Here is a 13,204-nt window from a genome sequence, read left to right as displayed (position 1 = left end):
ATTGTGCCAAATAATGAACAATAACACCACTGTCAATGGGCTTATTTGCCAGCTAACTTCCGCTAAGAAAATGTCCAGCACATAGACAGCATCTTAGAATAATGGTTTTGTAAAAAGAGGCGATTTACCGTCACCATTTTGGTGGCTTGCTAGTATGATTAAGCTCTTTTTTAAGTGTATGTATTTTTTCAAACTTTTTGATGGTTAATGATGAAAGACTATCAGTAAAAGCAACACGTCTTGGTTTGACCACTGTGTTTACAAGGGCCAGGGACACATATTTTAGGTAACTGCTGTAGGCAAAATAGGGCATAGGCTTCTCTGAAACATATAAGAGAGAAATGATTCAAAGTACAGCATATGATTTTGAAAGGTAAAATGATTGACTTGAATTACAGCAGATAAAGATGGCCATAGTGCATATGTGCCAGTAAGGTCCAGTCTTACGAGAATGAGGTGCAAAGTCCAAGCTTTTAAACATCAATGATTCATAGAACATAAAAATGTTTAAACCGCTGTTGGTATGAAAGTATTGAAGATGCTGTTGAAGTCATCTTGAGACGTTATATAAAATAGTTTAACCTGACATAAATCTGTGAGTATTGCCATGATAATAAACCAAATATATATTCAAATACAACCTTTGCATTTGAATGTTCTGTAGCTGTGGAAGGAGGAGAAGAGTGGAAAATATCACTGATAGAAATAAATCCTCAGGGCTCACTCATGCATGCGCTGAAATCCTGGCTCGGGCTACATTGCAGAATCTGTCTCTATCTTTATTTGCCTGTAATAAAATAATCAACATCTACCACTAGACTAATGCTCATCAAATATAAAGTATGGGATCTTTTCCTCCGCAGTGTTAACCGTCTGCTCAGCTCTCTGCATAATATAACTTGCAGGGCTAAACTTTGAAAGGCAAGTCTGGAACGATGAACTGCACAAACACAAACACACACACACACACACACACACACACACACACACACACACACACACACACACACACACCACACAATCTCAGACTCACTGGACTGTCAATCCCCATACAACCATTTTTTCTTGCTGTGGCAGGTAGTAAAGAAAGACAAAGCTGCCAAACATGAGATACCGTTGGGCCTTTCCGAGCCGTACCACAATGCACTGCTTTGCCTCCCCTGTCACTGCTTTCAAGTTTGAGCTACAGCCAGCCAACAGCCACATAAGTGACACTCCAAAATGGGGACAAAACACGCATGCATGCAAATATGTATGCAATCAAATGCAAAATCGAAATTGATGGTTAACTATACTCCTCTGAACACCGATTGTCCAATCATAGCTTAGCAACCATAACTAGGCACAGCAGGCTTGGTTTTTCTACGTGTTAAAGTGGTGTACATGGGGCTGTTTTGAGAGCGATACTCTGAGCTTGAATGAATATAACCCACCGTTTATCTAACCTAATGGGGTAAAAAAAGAAAGAAGCTATGGCGTAAATCAAAGCAGAGAATCAATTTTGACTGCAAAACGGGGTAAGTGTACTTTTGAAGAATATGGGGAGCCTATTTTGATACTCTCTAAGGATTTCTTAAAGATTTTATATATCCCCTATAGAAAAAAAGGCTCCCACTGGAGAACCATTTTATCGCACACCAATACTCACTCCATGTATACTATAAGAATATGTGAGAATATATGTTTGGTTACCAACAGTAGTAACTGAGCATTACATTACTTCCAAGGCCAAGTAGCATGCCATTAAATGGCTTCATTAGTTTTCACGGTTACAGGTTACATTAAATACTAATAACTATTAACTTAAAAGCCAACCAACTTGCGAGTGGAGCTATCCCCATGTAACAGCATCTCACCTTGTGTTCTATCTAGCCACTGACCTTAATTGTAGAATAATGATCAATAATCTAGTTTTTGTCATGTACTTTACATATTTTTTTCAAGTGACCCAGTACCAATAAAACACACTTCTTTCTGCTGCCAGCAGGTGGGGCTTTGCCTTATTGCCATTGTGTGAGAATATAAGCTAAGGGTCATAGCAAACAGCCCATTCAGTATGGATGCATTTACATAAAGGGAGAGCAAGAGAGAAGGGGCAGACAAAGCATGAGCACACACAATTCCCCCCCAAATCCCTTGAATATTCTACTTTTTCTGCATTCTCCCTAGCACATGAAGTAAAACAAAATAAATATTTGATCTACTTTGAAACCACTTCTTATGAATATCTAACTCTGTTGTGAACTTTGAAAAGAACTATATTTGGTGATTTAATGAGCTAGCCGATGCTAAACAAATCTTAATTAATCCTTGATAAACAAATGGAGAGAGTAACGCCGAAAGGGGGAGGAATGGCTGATGGCATCCATTATTATCGCACGGCTGCTGTAAGAAAACACCAATAAAAGGACCTAATGAATCATCCAAGAGTGAGTACAATTACCATAACCCTGATTGTTTTCAAAAAGCTATTAATATTGTGATTTTTCATCTTCTTACAAATCCTAACACCAATCATAAAGGGAATGAGTGTTTAAGTAATTGTGCTTTGAAACTAGTGTTAAAAATGGAGTATAAATATGTAACTAAAATGTGATCAATTAAAAGTACGCCACGGGTAACAGTATTTATATATAGTTATTTGTTGTGTTAGAAGGTGAATACAAGATCTTAGACCAGTTTAATAGGGCTTACAGGGAAAATAATTTTGTATCTATCTCTAGAAACGGATATCTGCAAATTGAACCAGAATCCGTAGGCAACGGGACAAGAATTTGGAACTAAAAGCGTTCTGGATTGCGGTTGTAGTCTGAGTCGTACTGACCAATCACGTTGGAGTGGGCTTTGGTTGCATGCAGGTAAACAGTTTGTGTGGAGAGCAAAAGAAGCAGAGTGCATTAGCTGAAATGCAATCTCGGAAGCCATCGGCTCTCGCCTGGCGACAGGTTAGCATTTTAATGGCTTTCTTTTTTTTAATTAATTTGCATTCACATGAGGATGTGTCTCTTAAAGGAGATTAGCAAAAATGTTTTCTGGACCTATAACCCCTACAAAATGTATCAACTCGGTCTGTAAACAATGACCAGTGCACGGAAGAGGAAGCCTTTGCCCGACCGTTGCCCACAGAGGCTAAATCGTCACAAGATGGAGAGCCAATGGGTTCCTGATATTGCCTCAGTACAAACCGCGTTCAGTTTGAATTTATACTTTATGAGTTGCAGGTCAGACGTCGGTGAAACTGTTTCCTACTGCCCTCCCAATCAGAGCAAACAGTTCCAGAGAGCACTAGGATTCGCAATAGTTAGCAGGCTGCAGAAACACCACATTCAGATTTGATAACCATTAGAGTAGAATTAGAGTGGAAAAAGAGTGGTAAGAGTGGTAGAATTAATTCTTTGTGTTTTTCCATTGGTTGTCTTCTCTCCTGGCTGCAGCTTTTCACTTATTTCCACCAACCTTTTATCTTTCCATCCAAGAATGCATTGTCACGTTTTCTTATCTATGCAACGTCTCCCTTTCAGCTTCTGTTGTGGCTTATAACACAGCAGGATGTTGCACGAAGCGGTGATGTAATGTGCTTAAAAACTGCAGAATTGTATTATCTAATTGATGGAGGAGTTTTTGAGGATGTTTTTTAACACACATTCAACATCTTGATATTTCAGAACTGACTGGATTGTCAAACATTACCAGGCGGCAAGTAAAGAGACAGCTAATCAATACCCTGTGCCACTTTTACTTTATCTGTCATTCAACGAGACAATATGTCAGATTTTTCAAATAGGCACATCTCACAATGGAATGAAACTCTTTCAGAGCTGACACTTCACACTGCGCTCCCCCAATAGCAGATGTGTTGACAGCAGAGATGATGAATGATACGGGGACAGAAGCTGACAGATGTGATAAATACAACGTCCAATGGCTAATGAATCTCATGTGGGTAGAAAGAAAACGGAGGAAAAATAGCAGCAGGGATCTCCTGGTGTGAGTCAGCAGAGGCAAAAGAGTCTGATTGGCAGTGTGTAGTGCAGTGTGTGTGTGTGTGTGTGTGCGTGTGTGTGTTTACTGTGCGCAGACCGCATGTGTGAACGTCTGTGTATCCAAGTGTGTGTGAAGCCTTTATAGTCTCTCATGCCTGACCATATCTTTGGAAACTAAAATGAACAGAGAGCCGTGTGTGTGTGTGTGTGTGTGTGTGTGTGTGTGTCTGTGTCTGTGTGTCTGTGTGTCTGTGTGTCTATGTGTCTATGTGTGTGTGTTTGTGTGTTTGTGTGTGTGTGTGTGTGTGTGTGTGTGTGTGTGTGTGTGTGTGTGTGTGTGTGTGTGTGTGTGTTGTGTGTGCATTCCCTGAAAAACTCCTTGTTACAAACTGGCAAAAACAATGTTGAAAAATTACACACTGCAAAAACAAGTATGGAAGGAAATGACAAATGACTGGCTTGAAAAATAATAATAACTTCACCATGGAGCAGGAGCATGAAATATAAAGACTCCAGGAAGGGAGGTGGAAGAGTGAGCGTCTATCCATTCGTCTTCACTTTCTTCAAATAGCTGACACTTCTTCCACGACTAGTTCCTGACTTCTCCCCTCCAGACGTTTTACATATTTTCATCATAAGGCCATTACCATGCCCTAGATCATCTGTTTGCGTGTGTGTGTACATGACCTGAGTGTTTGTGTCCACATGGCCTACTTGGACCTTGAGAACATTGCACTAACTCGCATTGAGGTTTGGGTCTAAAACATGCAGACTCCATTATTTGTTCTACTCTCAGCATTTTCACTGGCTATATTTAGCATCTGCATTTCAGAGTACATCTCATAGTACTCAAGGACACACACAGTGTCCACAGTATATGTATCAAGTATCCACTCTTACTGTGCAGCCACCCACACGCACTGCATGCAAAAATACACAGTGCCACATGCACATTTTATCAAACCAGACAGAGCCAACATTCATAGCACTGCCATCAACTCATTAAACAGTGTTCCATCGATTTAGCATTGCACTCCCATAAAACTGTCAGACTCACAAAGGAACGTTCAAGAAAGGAGATCAAAATCAATGCATCTTAACCAGAAGTACCATTTTTTTTCAAGCATTCTTCATCCTTGTCAAAACCTGGAGCATACATTGTTGACACTGCAATTTAATGGCTGGAGATTGGGATGCTTATGTAGCCTCGAGCCGCTAGCCTCGAGCAGAGAGAGTTCTGGTAAACTCATTGTTTTCTTACTCCACACTCCCAGTTCTTTTCTTTTTTTCAAACTTGCAGTCTTCAGACCCAACCGACATTGACTCAAGAGACATCACTTTTTGAAAATTTATAAGATTTCACACAGCTCCCTGTGGTGGGACAAAAAGGCTTTCACATGAGCAATAGTATTCCCCAAGACCTGTAAACTCTTCAATGTGTCCCCTAAGTTTAAAGGTCCCAGGACATAGTGCTCTTTGGATGCTTTTATATAGGCCTTTTGGTCCTTTCATACTGTATCTGAAGTCTCTTTCCCAAAAATCAGCCTTGGTGCAGAATTACAGGGCTTGGTTTACACCTATCACCATTTCTAGCCACTCCCCCAGTGGCCATAGGCCTCCCACCATAGGCAGGCTGGGGAAACTCATATTAATGTTAAATGAAACTCATAAAGTGAAATTTTAATGCCATGGGACCTTAAAATACACAACAAGATCTCACACTAACATCAAATTTAATCTGTTCTGTATTTGCTGTATGTTGATTAGTACTTATCCTATGGTAAGCTGATTGGATGTAGTTTTGAAATACACTGGTGGTGTGGCTCTGGTGGATGGCAATGGTGGTCCAACAGTCCATCTGTTCAACATGTTGGACATGTTGGAGATTAAAATATCTGGACAACTTTAGGATGGATTAACATTAAATTTGACGGAGACATAAATGGTCCTTTGAGGCTAAACCCTAATGACTTTGGTGATCCCCTTATTTTTTTACTAGCACCACCAGCAGCCAGTCAAAATTTCCACTTTTCAGGTTGTGACAGGAGACCTCCATAACTATTGATCCGCTTCTCATCAACTAGGTTTTCTCTCCAGTTTTCATCCAATCTTATAATTTAGTTTCCCGATAGTTGATGAGCTTTGATGCCTAAAGAGGCTGCTAGCATTGCTGTAGACTTTTAATCATTGTTTCATTTAGGATTTGAGCATACAAAATGTAATCACCTGCAACACTAGTGAGCCCAACATTAAAACAATGTAGCAGCGATGCCCTTATGACTGTTTGTGAAATGTCAGCATACAATTTCTTGTCCAGATCATCCCCAAAGGTTTGTCAATTGGAATCTACTACTCTTCAGTGTATTGTCTCAACTGGGGGAACAACTAATGTAATACAAATGCCACACGGGATAGCTCACTTACACACATTAGAAACAATCTAAAAGTCAGTTTGAGTTTAAACAGTAAGACATCTAGCAGCAAAAAATGAAAGAGAAGTTAAAAGAGATACATCAAGACACATTCTGGCAGAGCCATGAATATTCTAACCTTCATAAATACATAATAAGCACATGGTCTGCCTTGAAAGCTTCATGTTTGCTTTACTTTAGAAAGAAATCAAGGTGTGGGCTTTGTCTTGTCTCTTCAGTGCTTCATCATGCACAGTATATCTCCAACAAAGCTCCCACAATATAAGCGCAGTTTTAAAATTACACTGAGCAGCTGAAACCCGGGGCTTTCTGCTAACAGATCAAAATGTGGTGACATATTTGTGACACATTAGCTCAGATGGGTATTCCATCATTTGTGTTTACTGTTTACTGTCATCCTGTCTTACCCTGAAAGGACTGCAGGTATTATCCCCACCACTGCTTTCTGGTATTCATATTTCATTTATTGTGACAACCCTCTACGTACACACACGCACACAAACACACAGTTCTAACCTGTTCCTTGACGGAGGCGAGAATGGCGGAGGTGGTTTCAGACTCGGATCCATCTCCATTGGAGGCATTGAGGACGGGGCTCAACATGGTGGCAGCACTGGCAGTGTCAGACGCCACCTCAGGCACTGGCATACCTCCTGGAAAAGAAGGAAACATGCAACTCTTTTACTATTATTAAAGACACTGTGACATGCCAGCATTTGAGCTGAGTGGCTGTCTCACCTACACTCTCCTACACTCTTGTACTCAAGATGTATGCATGAAGGCAGAGGTGAAGAGAGACACATTTCCAAGCACAAATTCAATATTGACATAGTGGGGTTATATCTAAATATTAGATCACTAATACAACAGCCTACAATTACACTCACTTACTACTTACTGTTATTACTATTCTTCAACAATAACAAGACCAGCCACTCCGTGGTGTCCATGTTCTAAGCATTACAACAGCCGTAATGCCTTTTGATTGCATGTTACATAAACTACATAAGATTGCACTGCAACATTTAGAATGAAATTGATTTATGTGTCAGATGATTACATTTTTTTTTTTTTTTTTCTCCGACTTATTCATGCTCAGGGTCATGTGGAGCTGAATCTTATCCCAGCATGCATCTGGCAAAGGGCAGTGACAGGACAGGTGCGCTAGTACATCTTTGGAACAGGAAATCTAGGTCAGTGAGAAAAAAGTGTCAAGACTCCAATAAAAGGGACATCAGTAGTAGAACCAGCAAAGATCATAGTAGAAGTAACAGTCCCAATGTCCCACTGGGAGGGAGAGATGGAGGAAGCCTTTGAAAGGAAGCAAGAGAAATAAACAGAGCTGACAGCGCAGTGAAGAAAGGCAGGATGGTCAGCTGTTAACTACCCCGTGGAAGGTGGCTGCAGAGGGTTTATAGGAACATCCACCCAGTGCTTCCTGGAGTGTAGGGAGTGACTGGCACAAAGTTAAAGAAGGCACTCAAAGAACTGGCCGAGGAGGCAGTACAGTGGAGCTTCTGGCTTTGGCTAAGGAGGATCCTAGCCCTACCGTGGCTCCATCATCCTCAGATGTGCTGGGATTAAAGGGGCAAAACATCTATGAAGGGTGGCTCCCAGCTGATACCCCTGCAGCTCCGTCGATGTACCGTCGGAGGTGCGACAGGCAGCAGTGACCTGCAGGTAATTCCTTATCTGTGCTTCCACCTCAATGGTGGTAGGATTTGTAGGTGTATAGTACTATTATAAAGTGGTAGCAATGTTGAGTTAGTTTCCAGAGTGGGTTTGCTCATTTCAGTTTAATTTTATTTGTTTCAATGTTTGTTTTTATTATAATAAGCTCAACTTTTGTGCATTTCTTTCACATCTATTGCAGACATATTCACTGTGTTCACTTGGAAGGAATCAGTTCACATGGCAAGGCACTTGCAATGACATCTCGAACATGTTAATCCATCCATCCATCCATCCATCCATCCATCCATCTTCATCCGCTTATCCGGTATCGGGTCGCGGGGGCAGCAGCTCCAGTAGGGGACCCCAAACTTCCCTTTCCCGAGCCACATCAACTAGCTCCGACTGGGGGATCCCGAGGCGTTCCCAGGCCAGGTTGGAGATATAATCTCTCCACCTAGTCCTGGGTCTTCCCCGAGGTCTCCTCCCAGTTGGACGTGCCTGGAATACCTCCCTAGGGAGGCGCCCAGGAGGCATCCTTACCAGATGCCCGAACCACCTCAACTGGCTCCTTTCAAATTGACCGGAATTCTCCTTGAGAAGTTCATAATAGGGATTAAACTGGATACATGACACTTCATTTCAGTTAACTAAAATGTTTTTTCACACCTAGTTTAAGTTTTCTTGTTCAGTTTCAGTTAACTATAATTGTCTCGGTCCCGGGCCTTGTGGATGAGGCCAGCTCCAGAGGGGAAGAAACTGTTTTTGTGGTGTGATGTTTTGGTCCTGATGGACCGCAGCCACCTGCCGGAGGGGAGTGACGATGTGTCCGATGTGGAAGGGGTTGGCCATAATCTTCTCTGCCTGCCTGTGGGACCTGGAGGCATACAGGTCCTGGAGGGATGGCAGATTTGAGCTAATCACCTTCTCAGCAGAGCTAATGATATGCTGCAGTCTGCCCTTGTCCTAGGCTGTGACAGCAGTGTACCTAAAGTAGGTCCCACACACAACAAGCACTGTACTCCAATATTAACATATACTGTATGGTCTCATTTCAGTAATGCCGCTTTGAATAGTGCCACTACTAGTAGAAATGTCAGTAATCATATTCATTGTAGCACAGGTGTAGTTGTAGTGCTTTTAGCTTTTGGCTAGTAGTAGCATTAATAAAATAGTCCATTTAGGACATATTTTGGCAGACAACCTAAACTTTAAAGGATAAGGTTGGCAATAATCTATTATTTTGATGCCATCCACAATATCCATGAAAATATTAAAACAAACAATGTCTTGGCACATGAAGCTGAACTTCAAAAGCACTTAATTACTAATTCAGTCCAGTCATAGTAGTAGTCGTAGTAGCAGTAGTAACAACAGTATCAGGGTCCTACAGCATCAGAGAGACGGGAATACACACACAACCACACACACTGGCATGCTGGATGCCATGTGTCATTCTGTATTTGACCAAGCGTTGGAGGACACGGGCTTCACATGTGCCATGTAATCCTGATGCCGCACAGGGCTGGTGTAACAGCTGCATCAGCCAGCTTTACACACTGATGAAAGGCTTGTCATGAGGAATCTGGCACACATTGACACACACGCACAAACACACACACACACACACACACACACACACATACACACACACAAAAAGGCTGGCTGTCGGCATGAGGCAGCACCGGCCTAGTACTGAGGTAAAAGAAAAATGAAAGTGGAGCCTGTGAGCAGAGTGAAGTAATACGTGTGGAAAGAAAAGAGGAGATGGAAAAGTGAAAGGAAAAGAACAGTGGAAAGAGAGTGAGAATAACAGAGGGGAGAGGAGGTGGAAAAGAGAAATACAAAAGGAGTAGTAGGAGGGTGAAGACAAGAGACAAGAAAGAAACTATCCTTGCATGCTGCTAGGCAACAATCTCTGGTCACTGAAGGCTGCTAATATGGCTGACCTGGCTTTACTTGTCTTCCATTTTGGAGAGTGTTCCTCTTTCTCCCTACCTATCCCTCCCTCATCACTGTTTCTGAACTTAAATTTTTCATTACCACCCACCTACTTCCACTACATCCCCTTTCTCCGCTTGCTCTCCCCATTGCATCCTCCCCCTCCTTGTTGCCTTCATGCCTCTAAACTTTCTCTCTCCCTTCTTCCCTCTCTCCCTGCCCACTTCTCTCCACTTGACCTATTTCAGTTTCTCTTCAGCACATTTCTGCTTTGTTAGGCAGCACGCAGCGGAGGATGACGGGAAGAGAATGGCCCTGAAAGGTTGCAGTTTGGATTTGAACCTGCAACGCTGCAGTGCACCTGCACCCTCCCTGCTCTGAGCGTGCACCGTCCCTCAGAAACACTCGGCTGCTTATCTGGCCTCGTGACACCCCTGCATGCTTCACGCTCTTCACACCATCCACTTTTTCTCTAATCCTTTTCTGGATTCTTTACTCTCCAGCTGTGTGGTTACAACTGCAGAGCATTATTCTTCCATCCTCCCTCTCATATCTACCTCCCTGCCTGCTTACCCACTTCCTCTGTGCCTTCATCTGTCTAACTTCTCCTCCCTTTCCCTCTTTGCTCTTCCTGTAGTCCCATCACACACAATGTCATCACACTCATTATCACCTCTACTTATCATAATCTCTCTCCATTCCTCTCTTTCTCTATAGAATAATCCTTCAGTTACACTCTTTTTCTTTTTACTCAGATGTCCTAGTATCTGTCCTAGTAGAAACCCAAAATACAGGTATAATCCTGAAAATGAGCATAATAAGAGACCTTAAACAAAGCGTAATCATAAACTGACATTGTACTAGATTCCCAAAGTATAAAGGCTAAGCAATGAAATTTCATTTGCCCTTATATTATGTCCTTACCACACAATACTGTAAAATATGTGACAGACATATCCAATAATTACTACCGTCAAATCCATCTATTAACATACTGTATCTACTTTATTTATTTTTAATTTTTTTACATTTTTATTTATTTATTCAGCACAAGCATGCTGTATTGATCATGTTTGCAAAGGTCTTGATACACTTTCATTTAGGGGATTTTCTCCTTAGTGCAGGCTAGGGGGAAAAAAAAGCAGTTTTTCCCAACCCTCACATGACCATGTCAGCTGTTGATACATTGCTGCTCCAATATTACAAATTCCTCTACACTGACAGGGAATGAAGTTGTAACCCTGTAACCCTAACCCTAACCCTAACCCTAACCCTGATTGTGTAAAAGGTTTATGAATTCTCATTTTACTGTGTGGGATGATCCGTAGCCTATGCGTGGGACATTGTACATGACAGTATGTTCAAGCTTGATCAGAGAACCGGATCAGAGAGTGGAGGAGAATGCCCCGTGTTCTATTGCCTATAGAACAAAACAAGAGTGAGGCTCTGGTTTTGACTGTGCAGACAGGGCATGCTGCCAAATATAGGTCAGCTCAACAGACCGTGTCCAAGCCCTCATCACACAACTGACCAGTATAAAGCTGCTTTTCCCAATAACAGCCATCAGAACTAGGTTATAGAGGCCCACAGCCCTGCTAGAGACAAGACTTTGAATATGGATTAGGCCTAAAGGCTTTATTTCACTGAAGTATAATCTTGGATTTTTAGGTCTATATTTCAGCGCCGTAATGCAGGGGTATTTAGCCCTGCATTTTGAAGCGGTAAGCTCCGATATTTCTGTAACGTTGTAAATGCAGCTCACCATGCTATGATTGACGTGGCTGACATGAGGAGCATTGAGCATAATCTTTTGACCCTTTAAGCTCGTCAGTCAGGTCTGAGACAGGCGTGTTTTGGTAAAGACAGAAATCAGATCAGCAGCAAATAAGCTAAATGTCCATGGGGAAGTGCTATTTCCCTGTGGTGTGAATGAATGTGCAGTTTACTTGCATACATGACTGTATATGTACATGGATCACTAGAAAATCTTGTGTTTGTGTGTGTGTGTGTGTGTGTGTGTCTTTGTGTGTCTGTGTATTTGTGTGTGTGTGTGTCCTTTTTGGGATGTGAGTGTTTGTTATGTGTTTGATGGGCAGTCCCCTGTCTCCTCATTAAAACTTGCTGCAGTGTTTTGTTTGGGCTTCACCAGTCATCTGTCTCTTTGTCTAGACCATGCGCCCACGACTCAGCTTTCAAATTAACAACACTTTAACGCTTACAATGTAATTAGCACTGTCTATCTCTTATTGTGTTCTTATTAAGAGTCCACAGCAGAGGTATGTCTTTCATTTTTCCTGTTACCCTCAAGAGTGTTGTGATGCATGCATGATTTTTTTTTTTCTCACAGTGAAATAGAAAAACAAAATGAAACATATCGTATTGGAGATTGAACTCTACAATCCTCTGATGTGTGGTCTGCATTGATCGCTGAACACAAGGCAGGCATGAGTTTCAGTGCAAAGAACTCAAAAAAAAGGTATCATGGTACCTTTTTTTAAAAAAAGCACATTTTTACCTTATTAAATAACAACAACTCTTTCTCCTGAAAAGCCAAGACTGTTCTGATTGGTCCGTGTTTTTCCGGGTCTTCTGCATCACACAGTATTTATCATAGTAGACATCAACTGTCCTGATGGCTCGTTTAAAGGCACCGTTTGTGAATACGGGCTGTGCGCATTTTTCTGTAGATTGAGCGTTTTGACGCATTCATAGACGTAGAAATCTTACTTTTTACAATATGAGACCTTGAAAGTTTTATGATTTTATATTACCTTATAGCGCCAGACTCAGTCCACTTCCCCTGAGATCAGTCAAGTGTCATAAAGAAGAATCTTTCAGTATCTCATTGTTGCGGTTTTACAGCCCACAAATTTACTGGTTTTGGTTCACTCGGCGTTGGTTTCAGCAGGCAGCTGATCTTAGCTCTGCCCAGCACCAAACAGCACACAGACAAAGTAAATGAATAGCTGGTGAACATATTGTACGTATTTGAGCATTTGTTGTTTGCTAACACGTTAAATGCTTTATCAACTTTATGTCAGTGTAGTGTTTACAGCTTGTTCTGTTGCCCCCAAAGGTCAGAAAAATTAATTGATACTACGTTAAGCGTAACACACACCTGATGTGTTACAGCCCATAACACACAATGGATGTGTGATACAGACAGAAGCATTCCTT

General features: G+C 41.6%; 1 protein-coding gene across 15 annotated transcripts in view; it reads right to left on the bottom strand.

Moving 5' to 3' along the window:
- Positions 1–13,204, bottom strand: part of LOC116698939 (catenin delta-2) — a 177,783-nt gene that overhangs the window by 138,197 nt on the left and 26,382 nt on the right. For all 15 annotated transcript variants that reach the window (XM_032531198.1, XM_032531203.1, XM_032531199.1 and 12 more), the window contains exon 2: positions 6,932–7,068. In XM_032531198.1, coding sequence (XP_032387089.1) covers positions 6,932–7,063 — 132 coding nt within the window. In that variant the 5' untranslated portion in view covers positions 7,064–7,068. The remainder of the gene's footprint in view (positions 1–6,931; positions 7,069–13,204) is intronic.

The sequence above is a fragment of the Etheostoma spectabile genome, chromosome 12, assembly GCF_008692095.1.
Source record: "Etheostoma spectabile isolate EspeVRDwgs_2016 chromosome 12, UIUC_Espe_1.0, whole genome shotgun sequence".
In the NCBI taxonomy this organism is placed as follows: Eukaryota; Metazoa; Chordata; class Actinopteri; order Perciformes; family Percidae; genus Etheostoma; species Etheostoma spectabile.
The sequence above is the reverse complement of the archived record's forward strand: the minus strand, read 5'-3'. Positions and strand labels throughout refer to the sequence as shown.